Genomic DNA, 27,394 nt, shown 5'->3' on the forward strand with positions numbered 1-27,394 from the left:
TGAATTAGGGGCAGGAGATGGCATTGCTCCAATTGATAAACCTCACCCAATAGAATGTCAGAGTTTCAACATCCATGTTTCCAGATCTGCACCATTTAAAATATTTTTATTGGAAATGTTGGTTTTATTGCAACACAAAAGTATCTTATTGATCCTTCATTTTTTTTCAGTATGTCCTTTCACTTCTGAAGTTTACCTATCCCACAATTTTTCAAGGGTGAGTATTTTCCACAGGTCATTTTGTAGAATTTAGAACTTTTGAATTGGTTCGTAATTTGGATTGAATGTAATTCCTTCTTCACTCCCTTTTCTTTTACAGCTGGCAGACATTTGTGGGAAGTATGTTTCTTCAGATAGCCTGGAAACTAGGAAGGGTGGAGATGAGAAGTAATGTTCTATGGTAAGGAAATTGTAATGATAATATTCACTCCAACTAAAGCACGTGCTGGATTCAGGCTTCGGATCCAGCGGTCACACACCTTTTACCATCATTGCCTAGAATTAAGCTTAATGCATAAATCACAATTCAAGTTTAAGCATAAACTCCCAGTTCAGAGCAAACCACTCAGTTATTTCAAACCGCTTTCAGTAAGACGGTCCAGCACTACCTCCTCAGGAACATTAGCGATGGGTAATGAATGTACATCATGCAAATTAATTATAAACAAGTCTGGTGTAGCTCACCTTGTGTGTATTTGGGACCCATCACTAGCAGCCCATCTATTTTGGATAGTCAAGGGAAGATAGATTTACATTGGGAATTTCCTTGGAGTCTCCCACCTTAACTCTGATGGGGTTGAAAGCCCAGATTGACTCCATAATGGAGTTTCTGCCAATTTGCTGAGGTTATGGTGGCTGATTGGAAAAACTTTGAGGAAATTCTTAGCATTTATATCCTAGTGAATCTCGAAGCGGAAATGTTATAAACCTGGTTAGCAAAATATAGCTGGGAAATGGACTTCTAAACAGCTAAGTGACAAAAAGAACACTGTTAGTCAAGTGGCATTAGATCCAAGGAATGACACATCTAGTTACATTACAGTAATAACATTTGATTTTGTAGCTAACCATGTTATTTAAACTTTGATAGGTCTGCCAAGGTTTCCTGGATCCCTGGTGCATTACTGTTTGTGGGTAATATTTATGCAGGTTCCCGGGCATTATCTAAACTGGTAAGGACTTTTCTTTGGTTTAGGAAGGGGAGATTTGGGATGAGGAGGATGACTTAGATGAAGTTTTGTATTGGGCATTTGCATATCATGTTGAGGCAGTTTACTTACATATATATATATATACATGCCGTAGTAAAAGAAACTAAAAGACTCTAAAGGCATCAAGGGGTATGGGGAGAGAGCGGAGTATGGCATTGAGATAGAGGATCAGCCATGATTATGTTGAATGGCAGAGCAGGCTCGAAGGGCCGAATGACCTACTCCTGCTTCTATTTTCTATGTTAAAATCTTGCATTTATATAGCGCCTTTCAAAGCCTCAGGATGATTCACCAAGTGCTTTACAGCCAATGGACTATTTTGGAAATGTAATCAATGTTGTAAAGTCGGAAATGAGGCAGCCAATTTGAGCACAGCAATGAAAATCAAATGCTAAATGGAGTGTTTATATTCAAAACATTGTGATCTAATATTTTGCAACTTCATATGAAGCTAACTGCACCAGAATAGCCAGGTCAGGCATTTTAGCTGCTGTTTTATCAGGTTAAAGGCACTATATAAATACAAATTATTGTGGTTTGTGGTCAAAAGAAGTGCAGCAGATGATCTCACCTGACCTCACCCAAGTTCTGAGGCTGCATTCCCATCATCTCTCGCAGATGGAAGGATGCCAATCATTGTGGTTTGTATTTATAGAGTTTTGGAATTGGTGCTGTAAGCAGGAAGCTTTGTGCACCAACCTGTTTATCAGAAAACCAAGGGACTACTGCCCATGATTTTCTACGCACCAAAATTGTAAGCATCATGCCAGCGATTCCCGGCACACGTATTTCTGGGTGAAGCTCCTCACCAGAAGCACAAATTTGGAAAATCAGCAATTAGGTTTTATTCTGTAGTGTGTCTATTGTTGATTCACTAGATTGAACCCTGGCTGAGGACAAACTCTTGGTCACTGGAAACACTAAAAAACAACTCTTCAGTTGTTAGTTTTGTGCAGATGTGAATTTGGAAATATTGTACAATTCACTGCAGTTTCCTTTTCTCCCTCTCAATACTGTGAAGTGGCACAAACATAATGTTTTGCAGTATCTTTTTATTTAAGCTGTGGTAAATTGGAATTTGTCTGAGTTGCTCAGTTCTAATTTCTAATTGTATTTCTGCAATATTAGATTCAACATATGAGGAGTTAAGTTGGGTGCAGCATTGTTTTGTCACAACAAACCAGCCATGTAAAACCAGTCTGATTACAGTAATAATAGTGGTATTTTATTCAAGAAATATGTTCACAGCCTGAAGGCTGAATTGCAGTGCATTGAAAAATTCATATACAAGGAAGTTGTGGAAAGAATATTAAAATAAAGGTAATATTGAATTAAAATTACAAACCAAAACACTATTTCTACCTTACAGGCACTGAAGTGCATATCAATTTCAACATTTAAGTACAGAGTCATTATGATACAGAAGGAAACTATTAGGCCATCGAGTCTAAGCCGGCTCTCTGTGGAGCAATCCAGTCAGTTCCATTTCCCCACTGTATCCCCATAGCACTGCAAGTTTATTTCTCTCAAGTGCCTATCCAATTTCCTTTTAAAATCATTGATCATCTCTGCTTCCACTACCTTCCACAAGCAGTGAGTTCCTTGCCCCCACTGCCCCCCCTCCCCACCGTCTCTCTTGCCCATTCCTTAAATCTTCTAGCCCTTGTCCGATCCCCTAATGGGAACAGCTTTTCTTTGTCTACCTTACCTACTATCGTAATTTTGTACACCTCTATTGGATTTCCCCACAACCTCCTTTTCCCCCAAGGAGAACAGCCTCAGTTTCTCCAACCTAACCTTGTGGTTAAAATTCCTCATTCCTGGAGCCATTCTGGTAAATCTCCTCTGCACGCTCGAAGACCCTTACATCCTTCCTAAAGTGCGGTGACCAGAAGAGGAAGCAGTAGTATAGTTGTAGCCTAACCAGAGCTTTGTAAAGGTTCAAGCATAGTTCCCCAGTTTTGTGCTCATTACTTCTATTTATGAAGCTCAAGATCTCATATGCTTTGCTAACTACTCTCCGCATGTCTTGCCACTTTCAAAGGTCCATGTGCGTAACTCCTTGGGTCCCCCTGTCCACGCACACTCTTAGAATTGTGCCATTTAGTCTAGTACCTCTACCCATCCGTTCTTCCAAAATGCATCAGCTCACGCATCTCTTTATTAAATTCCATCTGTCACTTATTTGCTCATTGTGCTAATCTATCTATGGCCTGTTGCAGTCAATTAGTGCCATCCTCACTATTTGCCACACATCCAAGTTTGATGTTATGGGTGAATTTTGAAATTTTACTCTGTATTCCAATATCCAAGTCATTTATATGTTTTAAAAAAGCAGCAGTCCCAGAATTTAAGCTTGGGTAACACCACTGTTTATCAACCTCCAGTCTGGAAAAACAACCATTTACCATGACTCGTTGTTTGTTTCCTGTCCTTCAGCCATTTTTTTTATCCAAGCTGACACTGATCCTCCTATTGCATGAGCCTCAGTTTCGTTAACCAGCATTTTATATGGTACTTTGTCAAATGTTTTCTTAAAATTAATTTAGACGATGTTTATAGTTTTCCCTTCATCAACCTTCTCTGTTATTTAATTTAAAAATTCAAATAGATTAGTCAAACACAATCTGCCTTTTACAAATCTGTGCTGCTTTCCTTAATTAACTTGAACCTCCCCGAGTGGCTGTTGATTTTTTCCTTGATTATTGTTTCTAGAACTGTACCCAACATTGATGTTAAACTAACTGGCCTGTAGTTACTGGTAATGTCCTTACACCCTTTCTTGAATAGAGTGTCACATTTGCCACTTTCCAATTCTTTGGCACCACTCCTCTACCAAGGGAAGATCAGGTTAAGTTTTTTTTTTATTCGTTCATGGGATTTGGGTGTCACCTGCTGGGCCAGCATTTTTATTACCCCTCGCTAATTGCCCTTGAGAAGGGCAATTAACTCAAGTGCAGTTAGGGATGGGCAATAAATGATGGCCTAGCCAGCGATGCCCACGTCCTGTGAAATAATTTTAAAAGATATTTTTAAAATTAGCTATTAAGAGGGGTAGATCAGAGTAATTCAAATGGAGGCATAACAACATTGATGTTGCTTATTTATGTGAGCCCCTGTGGATGTGAACATTGTGAAGTTCCTGGGGATCAGTTAGCTGAAATGGTCACATTCATTTAAAAGCAAAATACTGCGGATGCTGGAAATCTGAAACAAAAAACAGAAAATGCTCAGCAGGTCTGGCAGCATCTGTGGTGAGAGAAACAGAGTTAATGTTTCGAGTCCATATGACTTCTTCAGAGCTAAAGGGAGGTAGAAATGTGATGTGATGGATTTTATACTGTTTAAGAGGGGGTGGGGCAGGTGGAGCAAGATAGAAGGTCAAGAGGTAGGTGACAGCTAAGGAGAGATTGACAAAGATGTCATAGACACAAGACAAAGGGAGTGTTAATGGTAGTGGTAAAGAGTAAAGAAGGTGCTGATCGTGGCATAAAGCTAAGATAGCAGAAGGTGTTAAAAGCAGAACAAGGGTCAGTGCTCTGTGAAAACAAGAAATAAAAACAAGTGACAGATGGCCCTGTGTGGTGTGGGGGGGGCGGGAGGGGGGAAGGATTTAAAAAATGAACAAATAAATAAAAATAAAATTTATAAATAACTAAATAAAATTGGATTAAAAAAGGGGGTAAGAGGTAGGAGAGAGTTCATGGTCTGAAGTTGTTAAACTCAATGTTAAGTCCCTAAAGTGCTGTAAGGTGCCTAATCAGAAGATGAGGTGCTGTTCCTCCAGTTTGCGTTGGGCTTCACTGGGACATTGCAGCAGGCCAAGGACAGACATGTGGGCATGAGAGCAGGGTGGTGTGTTGAAATGGTAAGTGACAGGAAGTTCTGGGTCAGGCCTGCGGACTGATGGAAGATATTCCACAAAGCGGTGACCCAGTCTGCGCCCCAATGCAGAGGAGACCACAATAGATTCAAGATAAGTGGCAGAAGGTGTAAGGGGGACATGAGGATGAACTTTTTTACGCAGAGGGTAGTGGGTGTCTGGAATTCGCTGCCCAAATTGGTGGTAGAGGCAGAAACTCTAAACTCTTTTAAAAAGTACCTGAATCTGCACCTTAAGTGCTGTAAGCTGCAGGGCTATGGGCCGGGTGCAGGAAGGTGAGATTAGAAAGGGCACCTGGGTGTCCTCAGGCTGACATGGACAAGATGGGCCAAATGGCCTCCTTTTGTGCTGTAACTTTTCAATGGTTCTATGGAAGCAGCGAATACAGTAGACCAAATTGAAGGAGGTGCAAATGAATCGCTGCTTCATCTGAAAGGAGTGTTTGGGGCCTTGGATTGTGAGGAGGTAAAGGGGCAGGTGTTGCACCTTCTGCAATTGCATGGGAAGGGGATAAGGAGTTTGGGGTGCTGGAGGAGTGGACCAGGGTGTCAGAGGGAACGGTCTCTATGGATTGCCGACAGGGGGTGGTGAGGGGAAGATGTGTTTACTGGTGGCATCATGCTGGAGTTAGTAGAAATGGCGGAGAATGATCATTTAAATGCACAGGCTGGGAGGCTGAAAAATGAGGACAAGGGGGATCCTATCATGGTTCTGGGAGGGAGGGGAAGGTGTGAAGGCAGAGGTGCGGGAGATGGGTCGAACACTGTTGAGGGCCCCGTCAACCACAGTTGGGGTGGAACCCTTGGGTAAGGAAAAAGGAATACATGTCAGAAGCGCCATTTTGGAAAGTGGCATCATCAGAACAGATGAGCCGGAGGCAGATGAACTGAGAGAATGCAATGGAGTCCTTACAGGAAGCAGGGTAAGAGGGGGCTATAGTTGAGGTAGCTGTGGGAGTCAGTGGCCTTGTAATGAACATTGGTGGACAGTCTATCACCAGAAATGGAGACAGAGAGGTCAAGGAAGGGAAGGGAAGTGTCAGTGATGGACCATGTGAAGGTGAGAGAGGGGTGGAAATTGGAAGCAAAATCAATAAATTTTTCCAGGTCCAGATCAGAGCATGAAGCGGCACTGTTACAGTTATCAATGTACAGAAAGAAGAGTTGTGAGAGGGGGCCTGAGTAGGTCTGGAATAAGGAATGTTCCACATACCCCACAAAAAGACTGTCATAACTGGGACTTATGTGGGTACCCATAGCCACACCTTTTATTTGGAGGAAATGAGACAAGTTTAAGGAGAAATTGTTCAGTGAGAGAATAAGCTGAGCCAGAAGGAGGAGGATGATGGTGGATGAGGATTGTTCGGGCCTTTGTTCAATGAAGCAGTGGAGAACCCTCAAACCGTCCTGGTGGGGCGGGTCGGACACGGTTTAGGGCCCCGTCAACCACAGGGTGGAGGAAACCCTTGGTTAAGGAAAAAGGAAGACGTGTCAGAAGTTCCGTTTTGGAAGGTCATACGGACTCAAACTTTTAACTCTGTTTCTCTCACCACAGATGCTGCCAGACCTGCTGAGGTTTACCAGCATTTTCTGTTTTTATTTTGGTCACATTCAGTGTTAAGCATCATGGTTTATCAATATTGTTTCACCTTTATTCAACATCGAATGAAAATATACCATCTACCCTTAATTCCGAGGACAAACGGTCTGATGCTCTGTCTTTGTGCTGGACTATCATGAATTTGGGCAGTCAGCAGGAAAGGGTTGCCTCTATTTTAAAGTCTGAACCAGCATGATTTCAAGTTTGAAAAGTTGGGCCTAAGTTTAGAAAGAAGGCAATTTACATCTTTATTATCTTCATGCCTAAAGAATGTAGAGAAATGTATTTTTTTTAATATTCTTTCACGGGTTGTGGGCGTTGCTGGCTAGGCCAGCATTTGTTGCCCTTCTCTAATCGCCCTTGAGAAGGTGGTGGTGGTGAGCCGCCTTGAACCGCAGCATCCATGTGGTGTAGGTACACCCACAGTGCAGTTAGGGAGGGAGTTCCAGGAATTTAATCCACTGACCATGAAGGAACGGCGATATTGTTCCAAGTCAACATGGTGTGTGGTTTGGTGAGGAACTTGCAGATGGTGGTGGTTCCATGGGTCTATTGCCCCTGTCCTTGATGGTGGAGGTTGCAGGCTAGTAATGTGCTGTTGAAGGAGGCTTGATGAGTTGCTGCAGTGCATTTTGTAGATTCTTCCATTGTATGCTGATAGTGGAGGGAGTGAGTGTTTAAGGTAGTTGGATGGGGTGCCAATCAAACAGGCTGCTTTGTCCTCGATGGTGTTGAGCTTCTTGAGTATTGGTCAGAGTGTACTAACCTAGACAAGTGGGGAGTATTCCATCACACTCCTGACTTGTGTCTTGTAGATGGTGGACAGGCTTTGGGGAGGCAGGGGGTGGATTACTCATCACAGAATTCCCAGCCTCTGGCCTGTTTTCATAGCCACAGTATTTACATGGCTTGTCCAGTTCTGGTCAATAGTAACCCTCAGGATGTTGTTGATGGGAGGATTCATTGATGGCAATGTTGTTGAATGTGAAGGGAACATGGTTATATTCTCTCTTCTTGGAGATGGTCATTGCCTGGCATCTTTGTGCTGTGAATTTCACTTGCCCACTTATCAGCCCAAGCACGAATGTTGTCTGAGTCTTGCTGCACACGGACACAGGCTGATTCAGTATCTGCGAAGTCACGAATGATGCTGAACATTGTGCAATCATCGGCTAACACCCCCAATTCTGATCTTCTGATGGAGAGAAGGTTGTTGAAGCAGCTGAAGATGGTTGACCCCAGGACACTACTCTGAGATAGTTGCTATGTAAACTGTACACTTTACTGATGTATTTCATGTAAAATAACTGGTAATTGGTCTGAACCGATCCTGGTAAAATGCTTACTTAGTCTGTTTTCTGTAAGGAGAGAGAAACTCGTAAGTGTGCATGTGCTATATTTCAACAACCAGCGTTTGGAGTAGGTTTCTCTTAAGATTTCCTGACCATCCTATTATTGAGTATAAATGGATGCTTCGGATCATAAGGGAATCAAAATTTGCTTAAAGGAGAAACTGGTGACGAAAAACCAGCAAATATCCAGTGTCAATTTACTTTGGTGCTAGTGACTGTTCCTCTGGTTGCCAGTGGTAGCCTCCTGCCTCTGCCAGTCTATTCACCACTCCCACTGGCTTTGGTCAGAGTCCATGCTGCAACATTGTAATAGACCCTGGGAGTGAAAATGACCTGGGCCTCGCACAGGCACCGTCATGGACTTCTCACCTGCCCCAGATCATGGCTCATGTAACTCCAGACTGACTATTTCCATTATTGCAGCATTTCCCACCTGAGTAATTATTCCAACCCCACTGCCTCTTTCAAGTTCCATTACCTTCAGACTTGATTTTTCTTATAGGTTCCTTCCAAGCACCACCCCACACAAACTCTAGTTCACTTAGGACTCTGTCACAGCTTAGCCCATACTATGTCCTTGTTCTTGCCTATTGCCTCTGCCATTGCTGACTCCAACCATCTTCCAGCGTGAAAATCCTCTTCCTCATTTACAAATCTCCTGAGACTTTGTTCCACCCCATCTCTGCACCTCCTCCAGTCTTAACAGATTGTCTCTTCATGCTCTGGTCAACAATGCAGCCTCCACCTCTACACCACCATTAGAAAGAAAGGCTTGCATTTACATTGTGCTTTTGATGTCTCAAAGCGCTTTACAGCTTTTGAAGTGTAATCACTGTTGTAATGTAGGAAATGAGAGTCAACATGCACAGCAAGCTCCCACAAGCTGCAATGTGGTAATGATCAGATAATCTGTTTATTTTTGTGGTATTGATTGAGGGATAAATGTTGACTACAACACTGGAGATAACTCCCCTGGTCTTCTTTGAAGTAGTGCCACGGGATCTTTTATGTCCAGCCGAGCAGCCAGCTGGGGGCTCAGTTTAACGTCACATCTGACAGTGCATTGCTTCCTCAGTATTGCACAGGAGTGTCCGCCTTGATTTTAATACTCGAGCTCTGGAGTGGATTTTGAACCCAGAACTTTGACTCAGAAGTGAGAGTGCTACCAACTGGTTAGCAGCAGAGCTTTCAGCATCAGGGACCTGCCCATTATGCAAATCTTTCTCTAAATTCCACTACCTAGTTACCTTTCTGCTCATTGGAAGTGTGTCCTTAAAACTTAACCTCTTTGACCATGTTTCTATCTCTTCCAATCCTGCTTTAATGTCAGACCTCCACTTCCCATTTGCTTTCCAAATTTGGACTGTTGCATAAGTGACAGGAATGGTCAGGTAAAGACGGATATTGCATTCACACCAAGGGGAATCTCTCTTTATTTCTGAAAAGGTGCCTGTAGCCAATCTTAACAAAAAAAATAAACATCCATGTAATGGAACAGATATGGCTCACCATAGAAAATTCCTTTTGAGAAAAATTATTTTTTAAAAGCTTCATTCTTGTCAGTTATTATAAAAATTTTAGTGACAAATATTAAATAGACAGATCAAAGAAACAGTAAGAAATGACCTACTCCTGCAGGGAGAAAGTGCCTAAAGTGTTGAATGTTAGGAACAAACAAAAACAAGTTTAAAAAGCTCATCGGAGGAATTAAGGTATTTAAGAAAAAGCATAATTGTGGAGGCAAAATGCACCAGTAAAAATTCAGCTAAGAGAAAGTTGTGCTGAACATAACATAAGAAATAGGAGCGGGGGTAGACCAAATGGCCCATCGAGCCTGCTTCGCTATTCAATACCATCATGGCTGATCTTGGGCTTCAACTCCATTTTCCTGCCATCTCCCCATATCGCTTAATTCCCTGAGAGACCAGAAGTCTGACTATCCCAGCCTTAACTGTATTCAACGATGGAGCATCCACAACCCTCTAGGGTAGAGAATTCCAACAATTCACAACCCTTTGAGTGAAGAAATTTCTCCTCATCTCAGCCCTAAATGATAGGCCCCTTATGCTGAGGCTGTTGTAGATTCTGTGTTTTAGATTCCAAACCAATGGAAACAATCTCACAGCATCCACCCTACCAAACCTGTTCAGAACTTTGTAGGTTTCAATGAGAGCGCCTCTCATTCTCCCAAACCCCCGAGAACGTAAACCCAGATTACTCAGCCTTTCATCACAGGACAACCCCGTTATCCCAGGGACCAATCTAGTGAACCTTTGCTGTATTGCCTCCATTGTAAGTATATCCTTTCTTAAATGCGAAGACCAAAACTGTACACAGTACTCCAGATGCAGTTTCAGCAATATCCTGTACAATTGTAGCAAGACTGCTTTATTCCTGTACTCCAAACCCTTTGCAATAAAGGCCAACATGCCATTTTCCTTCCTAATTGCTTGCTGCACCTGCATGCTAACTTTGTGTTCCTTGTACAAGCATACCCAAGTCTCTTTGAACATCAACACTTATAAGTTTCAAACCTTTTAAAAAATATCCTGCTTTTCTATTCTTACGACCAAGGTGAATAACTTGACACTTCCCTACATTGTCCTCCATCAACTATCTTGTTGCCCACTCACCTAACCTGTCTAAATCCATTTGCAGCCTCTCTGTGTCCTCCCCATAGCTTACCTTTCCACCTAGTTTGGTATCATCAGCAAACTTTGATACACTACTCCCTGTCTTTTCATCTAAGTCATTAATATAGATTGTAAATAGCTGAGGCCCCAGCATTGATCCTTGTGGCATTCCACTATTCACTGCCTCCCAAAAATGTTTATGCCTACTCTCTGTTTTCTATCTCTTAACCAATCCTCTATCCATGCTAATATATTACCCCCCGACTCCATGAGCCCTTATTTTGCCTACTCGCCTTTCTTGAAAAGTGGTGTAACATTTGCCAACTTCCAGTCTGGTGGGACCGTTCCCAAATCTAAGGAATTTTGGAAAATCATAGCTAGCACATCCTCTATCTCTGCAGCTATCTCTTTTAGAGCCCTAGGGTGTAGACCATCAGGTCCTGTGGATTTGTTGGATTTTAGTCCCTTAAGTTTCTCCAATACTTTATCTCTCTGATCTTAATTTCCCTAATTTCCTCTGAGGTTATCACCTATTCCTGGCATGGAACTTGTGTCTTCTACTGTGATGACAGACTCAAAATATTTGTTCAGTGCCTCTGCTATTTTCTCCCATGATAATTTCCCCCTTCTCTGCTTCTAAGGGACCAACATTTACTTTAGTTACTCTTTTACTTTTTATATACTCATAGAATCACAATTGTTATGGTGCAGAAGGAGGCCATTCCGCCCATCATTTCTGCACTGGCTCTCCAAATGAGCTTTATGACTCAGTGCCATTCTCCTGCCTTTTCCCCATAATCCTTCACATTGTTTCTATTTAAATAATCATCTAATGCCCTCTTGAATGCCTCAGTTGAACCTGCCTCCACCACACTTGGAGGCAGTGTATTCCAGACCCGAACCACTCGCTGTGTGAAAAAGTTCTTTCTCGCATTGCATTTGCTTCTTTTGCAAATCACTTTAAATCTGTGGCCTCTCGTTCTCGCTCCTTTTACAAGCGGGAACAATTTCTCCCTATCTGCTCTGTCCAGCCCCCTCATGATTTTGAACACCTCTACCAAATTTCCTCTTAGCCTCTTCTCCAACTTCTCCAATCTGCCTTCATTACTGAAGTTTCTCATCTCTGGACCCATTTTTGTAAACCTCTTCTGCACTCTCAAATGCCTTCAGATCCTTCCTAAAATGTGGTGCCCAGAACTGTACACAATACTCCAGCTGAGGTCTAAATAGTGTCCTATACAAGTTCAGCATAGCCTCCTTGCTCTTGTACTCTATGCCCCTATTAATAAAGCCCAAGAGACTGTATGTTTTATTAACTGCTCTCTCCACCCATCCTGCCACCTTATGCACATATACACCGAGGTCTCTCTGCTCCTGCACACCCTTTAGAATGGTACCCATTATTTTATATTGTCTCACCATGTTCCTCCTACCAAAATAAATCGCCTCACACTTCTCCACATTGAACTTCATTTGCTACCTATCTTCCCACTCCACCAACTTGTCTATGTCCGTTTGACGTTCTACACTGTCCTCACAGTTTACAATGCTTCCAAGTTTTGTATCATTTGCAACTTTGAAATTGTCCCTTGCACACCAAGATCTAGTTCATTAATAAATATCAGGAAAAGCAAGGGTCCCAATACTGACCCCTGGGGAACTCCAGGACAAACCTTCCTCCAGCCTGAAAAATATCCATTAACCATTATTCTCTGTTTCCTATTACTCAGTCAATTTTGTATCCACATTGCTACTGACCCTTTTATTCCATGAACAATAACTTTTCTCAAGTTTGTTGTGTAGCACTCTATCGAATGTCTTTTGGAAATCTGTGTATCCCACATCAGTAGCATTACCCTCATCTGTTACCTCTTCAAAAAGCTGCAGCAAGTTAGTTAAACACAATTTTCCTTCAAGAAATCCATGCTGACTCAGCCTAATCAACCCACATTTTTCCATGCGACTATTAATTTTATCCTGAATAATTGTTTCTAGAAGCTTCCACGCCACCGAAGTTAAACTGACCTGGGCTGTAATAGCAGTGTTTATCCTTGCAACGTTTTTTGAACAATGGGGCTCTGGATTTGTTTGCCCTACCTTTCCCTTTTGAGGTAATAAACCTTGACTATGACCGAACCATTTCTTCTTTGAAGGTAGCCTATTGTTCACCGACCCGTTTCCCCATCAACCTTTGGCTCCAGTCTATCTGGCCCAGCTCCCTTCTTGCCCCATTGAAGTCGGCTCTCCTGTAGCTAATTATTCTTACTCAGGATTGCCCGTTGTCCTTTTCTACGGTCACCCTAAACCTTATCAAACAATGATCACTGTCTCCTAAATGTTCCCCCACTAACACTTGATCTACTTGGCCCATCTCCAAGAATCAGGTCTAGCAATGCCACCTTTCTTGTTGGACTGGACACATACTGCTGTTTAAAAAAAAAAAAATTTCCTGAACACACTCTAGGAATTCTTGCCCTTCTCTGACCTTTACACTACCACTATCCCAGCCTATAATCAGGTAATTAAAATCCCCCATTATAACTACTCTATAATGTTTGCATCTCGAGCTGCAAACACTTTCTACAGGTGTGTTCGCACTGGATCACTTTGGTGTCCAGCAGCTTCCACATACTGAAGCAGCAACACATCACCTGTCCTGCCATCGCTATCGTACTTTATTTAATTACTTATTAATTTACTCTAGTATCCCTGCTCTTTACACTTGAAGCCCCCGCTCTTTAATTGTAATTTTTTTGCACAGCAGTATCGATCTTATACTTAACAAGCTCATTTTAAGAAAAAGAGACAAAAGAATAAAAGAACTAGAGACCTGGACACAAACTAAAGACCTTACTTTTACTTTAAAGACTAGAAATATTCACCAATCCTACTCACTAATCAGATGCCCTCCGCGCTCTTTAATGGTCTCTCGCCTCTCGCTCCGTGCTCTTTAATAGTCTCTCACTCTTCTCGCACTCTCTCACTGTTAAAGGCCACGCTGCTCCTCTTGCACTCTCTCGCTATTAACTGTCTTAACTTTACTTCTCTTACGTTAACTTTATTTTACTTTGGTTTACTTATATTACCGTACTTTGCTGGCCCTGACTTCTCCTTACTCCTGGTGTTTCTTACTCAAATCCAAGTAGCTATTTCTTTAAAAAAAACATGCCTTTCTAATTTACAGCTATTTAAAGACACTCCCTAACAGCAGTTTCTTACCAATGAATTTAGTTTTCCTGTGATGTTATGGTTCATTTTTTTTCCAAACTTGGCTCCGAACGTGAGGTTTATACCCAAGTTCGTTTCTGCTCAGCTGTTCTTGTTCCCGACTTAGAATAATTCCTTACTATTAAATCTCTTACCAACTGTTCTTATATTTCTGGACAGTTTATTTTCATATTCTATTTTTTCTCTTTCTATCAACTTTTTGGTGGTCCTTTGCTGGTTTCTAAAACAGTCCCAACCCTCGGACTTGCTACTGTTTTATGCAACATTGTAAGCCTCTTTTAATCTATTGCTATCCTTAACTTCCAGAGTGAGCTATGGATGGGTCCTTCTTGCTGAGTTCTTATTCTTCAATGGAATATATTTTTGTTGGAACGTTTTGAATTGTTTATTTAAATGTTTCCAATTGTTTCTTTACCTCCATATCTTTTAATTTATTTACCCAATTTACCCGAGCCAGTTCTCTCCTTGTACTTTGTAATTGACGTGTTTAAGTTTAAGATTTTCATTCATGCTTGGATCATGTCGCTTTCCAACTTAACATGGAATTTAGTGCTTTAAGGTCACTATTTACCAGTGAGTCTTTTACTATGACATTACTAATTAACCCTGCTTCGTTGCTAGATCTAAGACAGCTTTATCCCTAGTTGGTTCTACTACATGTCGCTCCAAGAAACTGTCACAAAAGCATTCTACAAACTCATCTTCTAGACCATTCTTACCAATTTGACTGTCCTAGTCTATATGAAGATTAAAGTCCCCCACAGTTATTACATTTCCTTTGTTACAGGCTCCAAAAGCTTCTTGTTTAATGCTCAGCCCAACGGTATAACTACTGTTAGAGGTGTATAAGCTGCTCCCACCATGGTTTTCTGACTTTTGCTATTCCTAATTTCCACTCACACTGATTCTACTTCATGATCTTCGGAGGCCAGATCCTTTCTCACTGATGTCCTTATGTCATCCTTTACTATGAGGACCACCCCGCCTCCTTTGCCATTCTGTCTGTCTTTCCAAAATATTGTAATATTTATTTCCCAATCTTGATCACGTTGTAACCATATTTCAGTAGTGGTGATTAGTTCTAAATCACTTACCTCCATTTTATTGCAGATGCTTTGCGCATTCATATAAAGAATCTTTTAATTTCATTTTTTTACTTCTATTCCCTGCAGTGACCTTATCCGCTGATAGGCATTTTTTGTAAACTCTCTGTCCCTTCCTGTCGCACGTCCTTATACTATCCCAATTGTGGAGCCCATCCCTGTAGAATAGCTCAGTCTTCCCTGAGTACTGATGCCAATGCCCCATGAGTTGAAATCCATTCTTCCCACACCACTCTTTGAGGCGCACATTTACTTCTCTAATCTTTATAACCCTATGGCAATTGCATATGGCTCAGGTAACAATCCAGAGATGATTACCTTTGATGTTCTTTGTTTTAATTTGGACTCTAACTCCTCAAATTCTCTGAGCAGAACATCATTGCTGGTGCTATGTTGTTAGTTCCCACATGGACCACGACAGCTGGTTCCTCCCCATCCCACTCCAAGTTCCTCTCCATCCACGAGGAAATGTCCTTAAACCTGGCACAGGGCAGGCAACACAACCTTCGGAGCTCTCTGTTGCGGCTGCAGAGAACAGTTTCTATCCCCCTGACTACACTGTCTTCTATCACCATCTTCACTCCACCCATTCGAACAGCATCCTTTGCCACGGTGCCATGGTCAGTCCACTCATCCACATTGCAGTCCTTCTCCTCATGCACACAGGTAGCAAGCACCTCGTACATATAGGACAAAGTCAGGGGCTGAAACTCCTCCATCACTACATGCTGGATCCTCACACCTGTCTGACCTGCAGTCACACCCTCCTGTCCCTGACCATTGTCCAACTCTAAAGTTCTGCCCATCCTAAGGGGTGTGACTGCCTCCTGGACTAAAGCACCAGGTAACTTTCCCCCTCCCTGATTTGTCACAGTGTCTGCAGCTTTGCCTCCACCTCAAAGACTTTGAGCCGAAGCTCCTCATGTCACAGACACTTAATTGTAGATGTGTTTACCCTGGATCACTCTAGCGTCCAAGAATTCCCACATGCTGCAGTTGCAACATATCACTTGTCCTGCCATCTTTATTATGTGTTAGTTAATTAATTACTTAATTTATAATTAATAGACCCTACTACTCCCTATAATCTTTACTATTGCCTATAGACCTTAATAGTTCCAATAAAACCTTAAAATTATTGACAAATTACATACTTCTGAAAGATAAAGGAGCAAAATATTCAGGAACAAATCATTTACCTGTTGCCCTGTGACCTCTCACTTTGATTATTATTCTCTCCTTTCAAGCTGTCTTCAGACTCCTCTCACTGTTAATGGCCCCGCTCCTCTCGCGCTCTCTCGCTGTTAATGGCCCCGCTCCTCTCGCGCTCTCTCGCTGTTAATGGCCCCGCTCCTCTCGCGCTCTCTACCTGTTAATGGCCCCGCTCCTCTCGCGCTCTCTACCTGTTAATGGCCCCGCTCCTCTCGAGCTCTCTACCTGTTAATGGCCCCGCTCCTCTCGCGCTCTCTACCTGTTAATGGCCCCGCTCCTCTCGCGCTCTCTCACTGTTAATGGCCCCGCTCCTCTCGCGCTCTCTCGCTGTTAATGGCCCCGCTCCTCTCGCGCTCTCTACCTGTTAATGGCCCCGCTCCTCTCGAGCTCTCTACCTGTTAATGGCCCCGCTCCTCTCGAGCTCTCTACCTGTTAATGGCCCCGCTCCTCTCGAGCTCTCTACCTGTTAATGGCCCCGCTCCTCTCGCGCTCTCTACCTGTTAATGGCCCCGCTCCTCTCGCGCTCTCTACCTGTTAATGGCCCCGCTCCTCTCGCGCTCTCTACCTGTTAATGGCCCTACCTGTTAATACTCCTCTCACACTCCCTTGCTACTAAGCTGTGCAATAGTTTAGTCAGACTTTGTTTCTAGTACAGTGTTCAGCCCTTGCTATCAAGGAGTAGGGGAGAAAATTAAGTGCCGGAGGCACACCGAGAAGGACCATGACTCCTAGTGACTCCTAGTGCCAGGAACCTTGTGTTATGAGGAAAGACTACAGAGACTTTGTATATTCAATGTGGATTGGAGGCATTTGAGATGTGGCCTTATTGAGATATATAAGATAATTCTATGCTGAGCAAAATGGTTAAGGCAAGATCCTACCTGGAATTCAGTAGCAATATTAAGGGTTGGTGTTGTTTTCCTTGGAACAGAGGAATCTGAGGGGAGATTTGATTGAGGTGTACAAGGTTGTGAGAGACTAGATTGAGACTATTCCCTTAGCAGAGAGGTCAGTGACTAGGAAGCATTGATTTAAAGTGATTGGTAAAAGAATTGGAGGAGAGATGAGGAAAAGATGCTTTCACCCAGAGGGTGTTAGGGGCCTGGAACTCACTGCCTGAAAGGGTAGTAGAGGCAGAAATGCTCAACTCATTTAAAAGTTATCTGGAAGAGCACCTGCAGGGCTACAGACCAAGTGCTAGAAATGGGATTAGGCCGGGTGGCTAATTTCTCAGCCAGTGCAGACATAATGGGTGGAGTGGCCTCCTTCTGTGCTATACATTTTCTAAGTTTTCTATATATCTGAAAAGGAAGAATGTGCAGAGATGTGGGGAGAGACCGGAGAAGTGGCAATATGCCAATTGCTCCTTAGGAGAGCCAGCATGGACATAATGGGCTGAATCCCCCCTGTTGTGCTGTAACAGTTCTATGATTCTATTAGGTCAAATTAGTAAAAGGTGAGGCATGAAGAGATTTGTCTTCATGTGGAGTGAGATCAAACATGTCATCTAGATTTTGAGCAGAATGGTTCTAACAGAATCCCTAGAATCGTTTAAGAAACAATTAGATACAGCAATGGGGAGAAAATAAGGTTGTTCTGGATAAATATATTCAAATAGCCTTCCTAATCCGTAAGTATCTTCTGAGCTGTCAGCTCATCTTAATTGTTTTCTATGTCAAGTTTGTGATTGGTTTCAGACCTGCCATCCAAATAATCCTGATTGGCTGTGGCATTTTCACTCCTGCTGGCCTGGTTCTGTTCCTTTCAGCTCCACCCTCTGACTATTCTGAATGGGCCCCTATCCTTCAGCCCATGTCTGATTGGATGACAGTGACAACATCCAACACCAATGGTGTAAAGTGATTTTTCTTGTAAAACACTGACTAGCTTGGACTCGACTGCAGCACTTCAAGAAGGCAGCTCACCACCACCTTCTCAAGGGCAACTAGGGATGGGCAATAAATGATGGCCTAAAAGAATAAATAAAAGAAAAGCCTGACACATTGTTTAAACCCTCATTTTAAGCACTGACGGCATCTAAATGTACACCAGGTTTTTGTAACAAGTTTCCTGTTAGACACAGTATTTTCAGAAAAGCCATATACACCGCATCTACCACATTTTCTTTATCCAATCAGCCAAGCCCTTGAGTCAAACATTGCACTTAACAAATCTATGCCTCTTGTATCACTAACACAATAGTTATCCTGGAAAGCTCCATGCAGCAGCCCTGTAAATGGAATTGTTTGACAGTCTAATGATCTGTTTTGGAAGAGGGAAAAGTATTCTTTGGTTAGAGTGTGTTCATATTATATACGCCACTTTAAAGATGAATATTAAAGATGCCCATCTCCAGTCAGAAGTGGAACTGCTTCACTTTGAAATATTTGTTTAAGTGGGTCACTTCTAGTGTTCACCATCAGCAGGAACCTGGGAAGCCCAGCAGAATCATTTAGTTACAGATGTAAAGGCAGCTTCTCATCTCAAGTGATCACAAAATATTACAGATGAGCAAGGCCTTTCAGCCCATTGTAATTCACCCATCCAGGAAGACCTTAAAATCTCCCCATTGCAGCCATGTATTTGTTCAATGATTACAGTTATTTGTGATCATTCCGTGCATTGATCACTCTGTGTGAAGGAGAATATCCTGGTCAGGCCTGAATTTATTTTTTACTAGATTGATCCCGTCTTATTCGCCCAATTTGCTTTAAAGTAATATCCTGGAGTTACCTTTCCCATCCCTAACCACCTTTTACAAATGTTGATTCAGTTACCTCTCGGATGCCTCCTTTCAGAGAGGAAAGCCCAAGTTTCCACATATCTTAGACTGTTGATATTACCAATCCACTTCTTGGTGCTTCTCTGCACTCTCCTGGCACTGGTCTCACTTATACCTTTGTGACCGCAATGAGATACAACATTTAAGGTGCAGTTTGACCGGAGTATTTACAGACTTCCTCTGACCTATATTCTACAGTTTTAGTTATGTAGCTTGATATCCTATTAGTTTTATAGATTGTTGCTGCAGCCTGGCTGGATGTGTCGAGTCTCCTAAAACTTATAAATCTCTTTGAACTCCAACCGGAGCTATGTCAACACCATTCATGGGGTACATATGTCTTCCATTTTTGCCTCCTTGTAACAATACTTCACATTCCATTCTTCTATTGTTATGATTCCATTAACCTGTGGCTTAAAAAGGCCAGTATATAAAAATGTGCCAGGCCAGGTTTCTCTTATTGCATGCGTAGCCTATTTCCTGTGGCCTTTGATGTTACTCTGTGTCTGGATAGGCTGTCCCTCTTGTTGGTTGCCAGCACTATAGATGTCTCAGTTTGCTTTCAGTTCTTAACAGTGCCATTAGGTGGAGTGCCAAGCATTCCTGATAGCTTAACGTCCTCTCAATTCAAGAGGCCTGCTTCATGCTGATACTAAAAATGAAAATAGCTTGGGCTTATTTAAGGTCGTTTAATTGTGCATGTGTGTACATATCCAAATACATTTAAAGCTCTTTTTTCCACCCTCCCTTTCCACTATTCAAGTGTAGTGCATCTGCAAAAGACTGGGCACTTCTAGTCAGGTCATGACTCTTTCTTAAATCCCCCTTTTCATAAACCATTCAGCTGTTTTTTTGAGATTTGAGCCTTGGAGCAGAATTGCAGCAGGCTACTGTTAGTTTGGAAAGTGATGACCTTGACCTCTTCATTAACTTTTATTATTTATGTCTTCCAGCCTATTCCGTTCTTCTTGCTGCTTCAGAATACATCAGAGGTTATTGTCAGCATCTTCTTGAAAATTATCAGGAAAGAGGTACAGACTAATAGTGGTAGTGTTTTCCTATTGATGAGCTGTATTGGGACAGAATTTTTTTTTTTGTTTTAAACATTCAGTATGAGATTGGGCAGGAAAAGACTAGCTACTCCATTAAGCTTGCCCCACACCATGATAGCCAGAGCTGTCTAAGCACTTCCCAGAAGGGAAAAACAGTAAAAATTGGGAAATGAGAATACTGGTCCAAGCTGGTCTTGTATATCTTAAAATGGAACACCAGTAAAACTGTGAAATAAGAGTACTGGTTTGAACTGTTTTTTCCTTCTGGGTTCCTGTCTCCCTCACCATATGTTGGACCATTTTTTATTAACTAAATTGAAATTCCTGAATATATTGGCAAGTGCTTCCGTATTTCTAGAGAATGATGTTTTGGTGGTTTAAATATCCAAATGTTGATGTGCTATCAGTTTGCTACAATTGACCCTGGTTTCACCATAGATTGAACTCCTAACTTTAGTATAGCCGGCTGTACCAGTTCTTCTAGAATTTTGTCCCCGTTTAACTTTCACTCACATCCTGCACAAACAATAGCTTGAATATCCTTTCATGTAACGCTAGCTCCAGTATAACAGCTATTGCTTGCACATGAATGGAGTCTCATGAACCTCATTAAAAGTACAAGTGTAATCTGCCACCCTTGGGCTTTTAGACTGATGTTGGTAATGAATTAATGTATGTGCACTAAGGAAGGTGAGTTAAACCCTTTGCAAGCTTTCATGTGATCCAATATTCAAAGTGGGTCAGTATAATTTGCCAGCTATCAGTGAAGCTGTGCCATTTAAAATGCCATTTCATTTTTGCCGAACCAACATTGTGACACTGAAAAGAAAAACCCTGCAGTCACTGGAAATCTAAAATTAAAGAAATGAAAATGCTGCGTGTGGGCAGCAAGTTTGGCCATAGCCATGAAGGGAAAAGACAGGTTAGCATTTTTAAGTTTAGAACGCTTGTCAGAACTTGAACCATTAAATACCCAACACCCTTAATAGGACTGAACAAAATGGAAAGGGGGGAGAGAGAGAGAGAACGAGGTGGAAATTAAGTGTGACCCTGTCACAGAGAGGTTTAATGGTGAGTAGCTTTTCTAATGAGGTACCATAGAAGAAGTCTCTCAGCGAGGCAGTGGAAAGATATTAAAAGAACAAAAGGGCATGAAATTAGCTCGCATAAGATAATTAAAGGGTCTCACACACAAATAAAATCCAAAACTGAGGTGAATGGAACATGAACGTGCATTGGGCCTTGCCAGGCTAGAGGAGAGCAGCAACTGTGACTATCAAATAAAGTATGTTAGATTGGGAGGAATTACAAGCAATTTATGTTCAGACATAAGCAGTTTGGCCTCAGTCGTCTCCATGCCAAAAACTAAACCAATCACCATAGATATACATGTTCTACTGTTAGCGGGTGACTGCGGTGTCAATGCTCACTCTGCACCGGATTTGCAAGCCACTCTTGATTTCTTTGATTCTGCATACAAGAAACTTGCCCTGTCCTTGAATGATGCGTAAAGAAAACCCATGGTCCATAATAAGTTTAAACCCACACCTGGTGAGGCAAATATTCCACATCCCATATATTTTGAAGGAGAGACTCTGGAATTTGTTGAGCACTTCCCATAACTTGACAGCCACCTCTCTCAAAAGGCCGCCATCAATGAGGAGATCCAATACTGGCCTTCTACAAACAAAGTCCTTGTTGACAACAAAGACCTCTTCAAGTCAACAGAAGTTCTAGTGTACAGTGCAGCCGGCGTCACCACATTCCGGTGCTGCAGTGAGATCTGGATTGTGTATCAGCGACACATAAAAGAGCGTGAGAGAAATTCCAGCAGCAATGCCTCAGCCACATCCTCTGGATTCAACGGGAGGACCGTCAAACAAATACTAGTGTACTTGTTGAAGCCAGTCCACAAGCATTTGGGCAAAGCTCCTGCAAAATCAACTTTGGGCCAGACACTGTATCCGGATGGCTGAAAACTGTCTCCCCTGTCAGGTCCTGTTTACTCAACTCTCAAGTGGCCAATGTTCCAGGGGAGGGTAAAGAAAATGCTTCTAAAGCTCTCCTTGTGGCGGGGCAGCATTGATGTTAACGACTGGGAGGAGCGTGCTCCCAGTTGTTCAGAATGGCGACATTCATCCATCAAGCTGCATCACGCTTTGTGTCCCAACTTCTCAATGATGAGGCAGAGTGGCAGCAGAGAAGAAAAGAAAAGGAAGCAAATCCTGCACTCCAGATCCCATGTACCATGATCTTCGAGACAAGAATTGCCCTGCTCGGTCACATGCAAACACATGTACCTCAGAGGAAAGTTGTTGGGACTTGTGAGAAAGTCAGAGCTGACCCTTCCTACTGTTGAGGTGAGAAGCTGAGTTATTCGCTGATCATTCCATAGTGTTTAGCTCCGTTAGAACTCTACCAATAATGAAGAAGCCCATGCCAGCCTACAGCAGCCAATGACATACAGCTTAGGCTGACTAGTGACGGGTGATATTCATAGCACAAATGCCAAGCAATAAGCATTTCTAACAAGAAAAGGCCAAAACACCTTTGCTTGAACTTTAGTGGCACTGCCAGCATTGCCCAGAAGGCTAATTGAACCAGCCATATCAACAATGATCTACACAAGAGCAAGCACAGAGTTTGGATGCTTTGCAATGAGTAAGTTACAGCCTGATTCTCAGATTCTAAATAATCTGCAAGGCTCAAGTCAGGAGTATGATTGATATTCAGCACTTACCTGAATCAGTATAGCTGAAACAACACTTGAGAAAGTAAACACTGTACAGGACAAAACTCTGTCACTGAGTTTGATTAACCCCCACAACCCACCTCCACCATAAGCACACTGTGGCTTAATTCAATGGCACATCCCAGTCCCACCAAAAAGGATAGAAGCAGCAATATGATAGGAACACCATCACCACCACTCTCCTTCAAGTTACATGTCATTTTTAACTTGGAAGTATGCCATTTCTTTGTTATTGGGTCAAATGCCTGCAATTTCCTGTCTAATATTATAATGCTCCCACAAAAGATTACAAGGACAGCAGTCATCACAATCACTACCTTTGGGGAGGCTAGAGAAGGAGAGTACAAGTGTTCTTCCCAGCATCATCCACATGCCAGTGACAGAATCATACACACTTGGAAAATGGACAATAGAAAATGAATGCAACAATATGGTTCTGGGACATGGTTTTGAATCTGTTGCACTTGTTTGCAGAGCACCTTCTCTCACTAAGGATTTTTAGGATTCATAGTAAAATGTGGCAGCCTCAATCTAGTTTCTGATAAGTACAAATTGACAGTGCCAAATAATGCAGAGTCCAGGATTGAATTAGCACTTGTCCCTTGCAGGAGCCAGAAGAATAGCCAATAAAAAGTGTTGTGCTGTTGTACAAGATGGTGCTTCTCTTTGAGCAGGATCAGGACATGTTGCAAAGCGCAGGATTTTGCCATCGGCGAGTGGGGGGGGCGGGGCCCGCTTGCTGACGCGGGATGATGTCGGGCAGAACTCCTGACGTCACCCCGCACCATTTAAATTTTCAGGAAGGCGGGGGCGCAGCAAAATCAGCTGGGTGCCCGCCGACCTGTCAGTGGCCAAATGAGGCCATTGACTAGATCAATTAAGCAATTAAAGGACCAGCCCGTCCAACCTTAAGGTTGGCGGGCAGGCCAGGAGTCCCGGTGGCAAATAGAGAAAACATGAAACCTCATTCACCGGCGGGACAAGGTTTCATGTAGGGTTTTAAATATTTTAATAAAGTTGTTATGGAAGTTATGAACATCTCCCAACTCACGTGACATTGCCACATGAGGAGACATGTAAGGGAATTTTTTTTTTCTATTTTTAATATTGTTGAAAGTAGAGCCGATTTCCTTGAGGCTGCGCTTAGCCCCAGGGAGATTTGCGCTCTTTCGTGTGCATGCGCGAAAGAGCACATTCTCGATTTTAAGGATTCCCTCCCGCCCCCTCCCGCCTGCACAGGGAGAGCACAGCGCTTCCCTGCAGACGTCACGCTAGGCGGGCCCTAATTGGCTCGCCCGCGAAAAATGGTGCCACGGCCCGCGATTGGGGGCGCCAATTGGAAACGCGCCCGCACGCGCCAGCACATCAACTCCCCCCCCCCCCCCTCCGATGGGGGGAAAATTCTGCCCCTGCTGTCTGTACTTACATTCCTTGCCCTTGTGAACACAAAAACTATGTGGGAAGGTTAGAAGAAATTATTCTCTCAAAGGGTTATTGAAATGTGGAGTCTGTTACAACAAGTGGCCTTTAAAACAGGGTGAATTTTGACAGTCAAGTGGGGATTAGATTAACACTTGAAGAAAACTATTAAACGATATTTGAAAAAAGTAAGGAAATGTGATTATAATAGATGGCTTCACTGTAGAGTCAGTACCACCAGATAGGTCAGATTTTCTCATCTTGTGTTATGATTTCTATGTTTCACATTTGGACATGTTCCTCTTAAATGCTGATCTTGTGCTTACGAAAATTTTTTAAAAACGATCATTGGCTGCAGCTTTTAATTGTGATTTTTAATTTCTTTTACACAGAAATTGTCTTTGATTAAATTCCTCAGGTAAGTTTGTTCAGTACCATTGTCCATGTCTGTCAAATGTCATTATTAGGATTACCAGTGAATGGATTTTTGTTGAATGTTGAACTGTTTTGGGAGAGCACTGTAGTATAAAATGGAGTAAACCTCGGAAAATGCCAGAAGAAGTAAGAGAAAACTAACTGTGTGACCTTCAGATGCAAGCTCAAATTATAAAGTCTTGGACTGATGGCCAAAAGGCTTTTAGGCTTTTGGAACCAGCAGTTTAAAGCAGTCTGTGCTTTTAAAAAAGAATCTGGAGTCAATATCTTGATTTTTCCACACAATGTTCAATTTGTTAAATTCAGTTTGATCAAGATTTTCCTCAAGTCAGTGGGTAAATCTATACCTGGATGCAGATGATCTATGTAATGAGGGGTATGCAAGTGTAATTTTTGATCTGTGCTCAGTTAGTTGATCTTGGATTCAAGGCATGGAAGCTACAATTCACCCCAGTGCTGTTGTCATGGGTGCCAATGGACAGGGAATAAGAAAATATCACCAGGATCCCCATTCTTGATTACAGTAACCCTTGCTGGAAAATCCTGTGTGCATGTAGGTGAGTGAATACAGTGGACCTTTGTGCTAATACCCAGTACAATACAATCATGTCAGCAGGCATTGTCCAGGCTTATGTGGTGTACCCACCAAAGCAAGATATCTGGAGGGCTGCTTGAACCCTTGGAACTACACCATAGTATAAGTCAGAACCTTATTGCAGGTTAAACCAGTTAAAGGTGAATCCAGAAAAACTTCGAACAGTTTTGAGGATCTGGAGTGAGTTACCACAGCAGACGATAGATGCAGAGCAATTGAGGTCGGCAAACAAGATACAGACTTGCAACAAAAATTATTGTTTCAGCAAAAGGGGCACAGTATTAGCATGTAAAAGATAAAATCCTGCCAAATTTAAAAACTGGCAGAGCAAGTTTGATGGGCCAAATGGCTATTTTGTGAAAGCAACCTTTTAACCATTTATCTATACCACACAGACTATACTGAATTCCATTGCTAAGGAATTATTAGCTCCTGATCTCAGTGGTATAGGGGAAAAAAACACAGCTGGAGCTTCCTAATTTTTTTCTAACTGACTCCTTTTCTTTCAGCGAGTTGATGATTCTCATAGCTGCTGTCATTTTGCCATTGAGTGACCCTCAGGTAAGTGAGTGGCCTCTGCCCATGCACTATTTACTTCAGTCACTATGTTTGTTACTATTCAAATGTTCAGAGGAAACAAGTTCTCAGTCATACATTATGTTTCATGCATCATGTCCATATGCTGTTAACGTTTATCGGTGTGCTTTACATTGTGCTGCGATGCAAAAACTTTTGAAAACAATTTATGAATGATATTTCTATCTGTGCTCTATCAATTAATCGAAGATGCTTGAAGAAAGATGATTTTAAATAGCTGTTTGGTAGTACAGAACTTGAGTATTGCTGAAAAAAAAGAGACATGCTATCAAAGCATTTTGTCTTGCACTCATCAAGATAGTTTGTAAGAAATTACCAATGATGACGGGAAACGACAATTTATACTGCATGAGAAGATAGTGCTGATTGGTTGACAAGTGGACTCTGGTGAAGACATTGCCATGGAGAATGTGGCATGGAATAGTTAGCTGCCCAGCTTTGTTCAAATTCAAACTGGCCAGGTTGACTCTGATCAAAGCCTTGCTCTGAGGAAAGAACCAGGGAATTACTGTTCCCTAAGCTTTTGTTTAGTTAAAAAAAGGCACAGGGTATGGACATGTTCCTTCTGTCTACAAAGGGCAGGACCTTGTGTGAATATATGTGGCTTCTAGCATGTGTAAGTGAGCTACCGTGTGAGCCCGACTGATGATCTTGAATTGGTTTTCAGCGTAATACTTAGCACAATCAGGATTGTTTAGCAAGTGTTCTCTAATCGCAGAATCACATCTAATGTTGGACACTATGGGCAGAATTTTCTGCCTGTTGGGCGGGCACGGACCCGATCGGCGCCCGCAATCAAGGCTGATGACTGTCTTGCTGCCCTCCTCAAGGAGGTGGCAGCACGGCGGGAGGTGTTGGTCGCCCAGGATGGGAGGAGGAGGCCCCCCCGCCACATGGCCAAACGTGCCTGGGAGAAGGTGGCAGAGGTGGTGAGCTCCCGTGACGTGGTGCGGTGTACCTGGGTCCAGTGCCGTAAGCACTTCAGCGATTTATTGCGCTCTGGAAGGGTGAGTACCATGTTAGCATTGGGCATTTAACCCAGCAGGTAGCCTTAGCCGTTGAGGTCACCCCCCCACCCCAAGTCTTACTGTCGTGACTGCATTGAGTCATGTTGTGCATTTCTGGTACGCTAGGTGGCCAAGCAGATAGTGCCCATGCTTAGATCAGCCTGAGTGGTCCATGAGGAGATGAGTTCTCCCCCGCACTTTGTGTTGCTCTCAGTCGCACATGACTAGTCTGGGGGCAACCTGCAGGAGATGCAGCAAGGCGCATACTCAGAACCCCAACATATGTCCTACTCACGGTGATGAGATTGTGGAAGGGGAGCCTCAAGGTCTCGTGGCCAAGAACCACCTGCTGCCTTTGACACAGCACGTAGTTGCGCCTCCTTGCAAGGGAGCTAAAACCATGTGTTTCCTAAAGTGATGGACGCAGAATGTGTCCAAGGTGGCCGTTTTAGTTGGGGGGGGTGGAGGGGTTGGAAGCAGGCATACTATCTTTGTGTGACTGAACAGCAGTAGCGGGGAGAGGAGGCACTGGAG

The 27,394-nt window shown here is 42.7% G+C and overlaps 1 protein-coding gene across 3 annotated transcripts in view; it reads left to right on the forward strand.

Moving 5' to 3' along the window:
- The window catches only part of slc35d4 (solute carrier family 35 member D4), a 211,557-nt gene that overhangs the window by 9,723 nt on the left and 174,440 nt on the right, over window positions 1-27,394 (forward strand). For 2 of the 3 annotated variants that reach the window (XM_078540823.1, XM_078540821.1), the window contains exons 2-7: window positions 171-217; window positions 320-400; window positions 1,091-1,172; window positions 19,957-20,034; window positions 24,619-24,644; window positions 25,766-25,817. In XM_078540823.1, coding sequence (XP_078396949.1) covers window positions 171-217; window positions 320-400; window positions 1,091-1,172; window positions 19,957-20,034; window positions 24,619-24,644; window positions 25,766-25,817 — 366 coding nt within the window. The remainder of the gene's footprint in view (window positions 1-170; window positions 218-319; window positions 401-1,090; window positions 1,173-19,956; window positions 20,035-24,618; window positions 24,645-25,765; window positions 25,818-27,394) is intronic. The other variant, XM_078540824.1, reaches the window with a different exon arrangement.

The sequence above is a fragment of the Cetorhinus maximus genome, chromosome 4 (genome assembly GCF_964194155.1).
Source record: "Cetorhinus maximus chromosome 4, sCetMax3.hap1.1, whole genome shotgun sequence".
In the NCBI taxonomy this organism is placed as follows: Eukaryota; Metazoa; Chordata; class Chondrichthyes; order Lamniformes; family Cetorhinidae; genus Cetorhinus; species Cetorhinus maximus.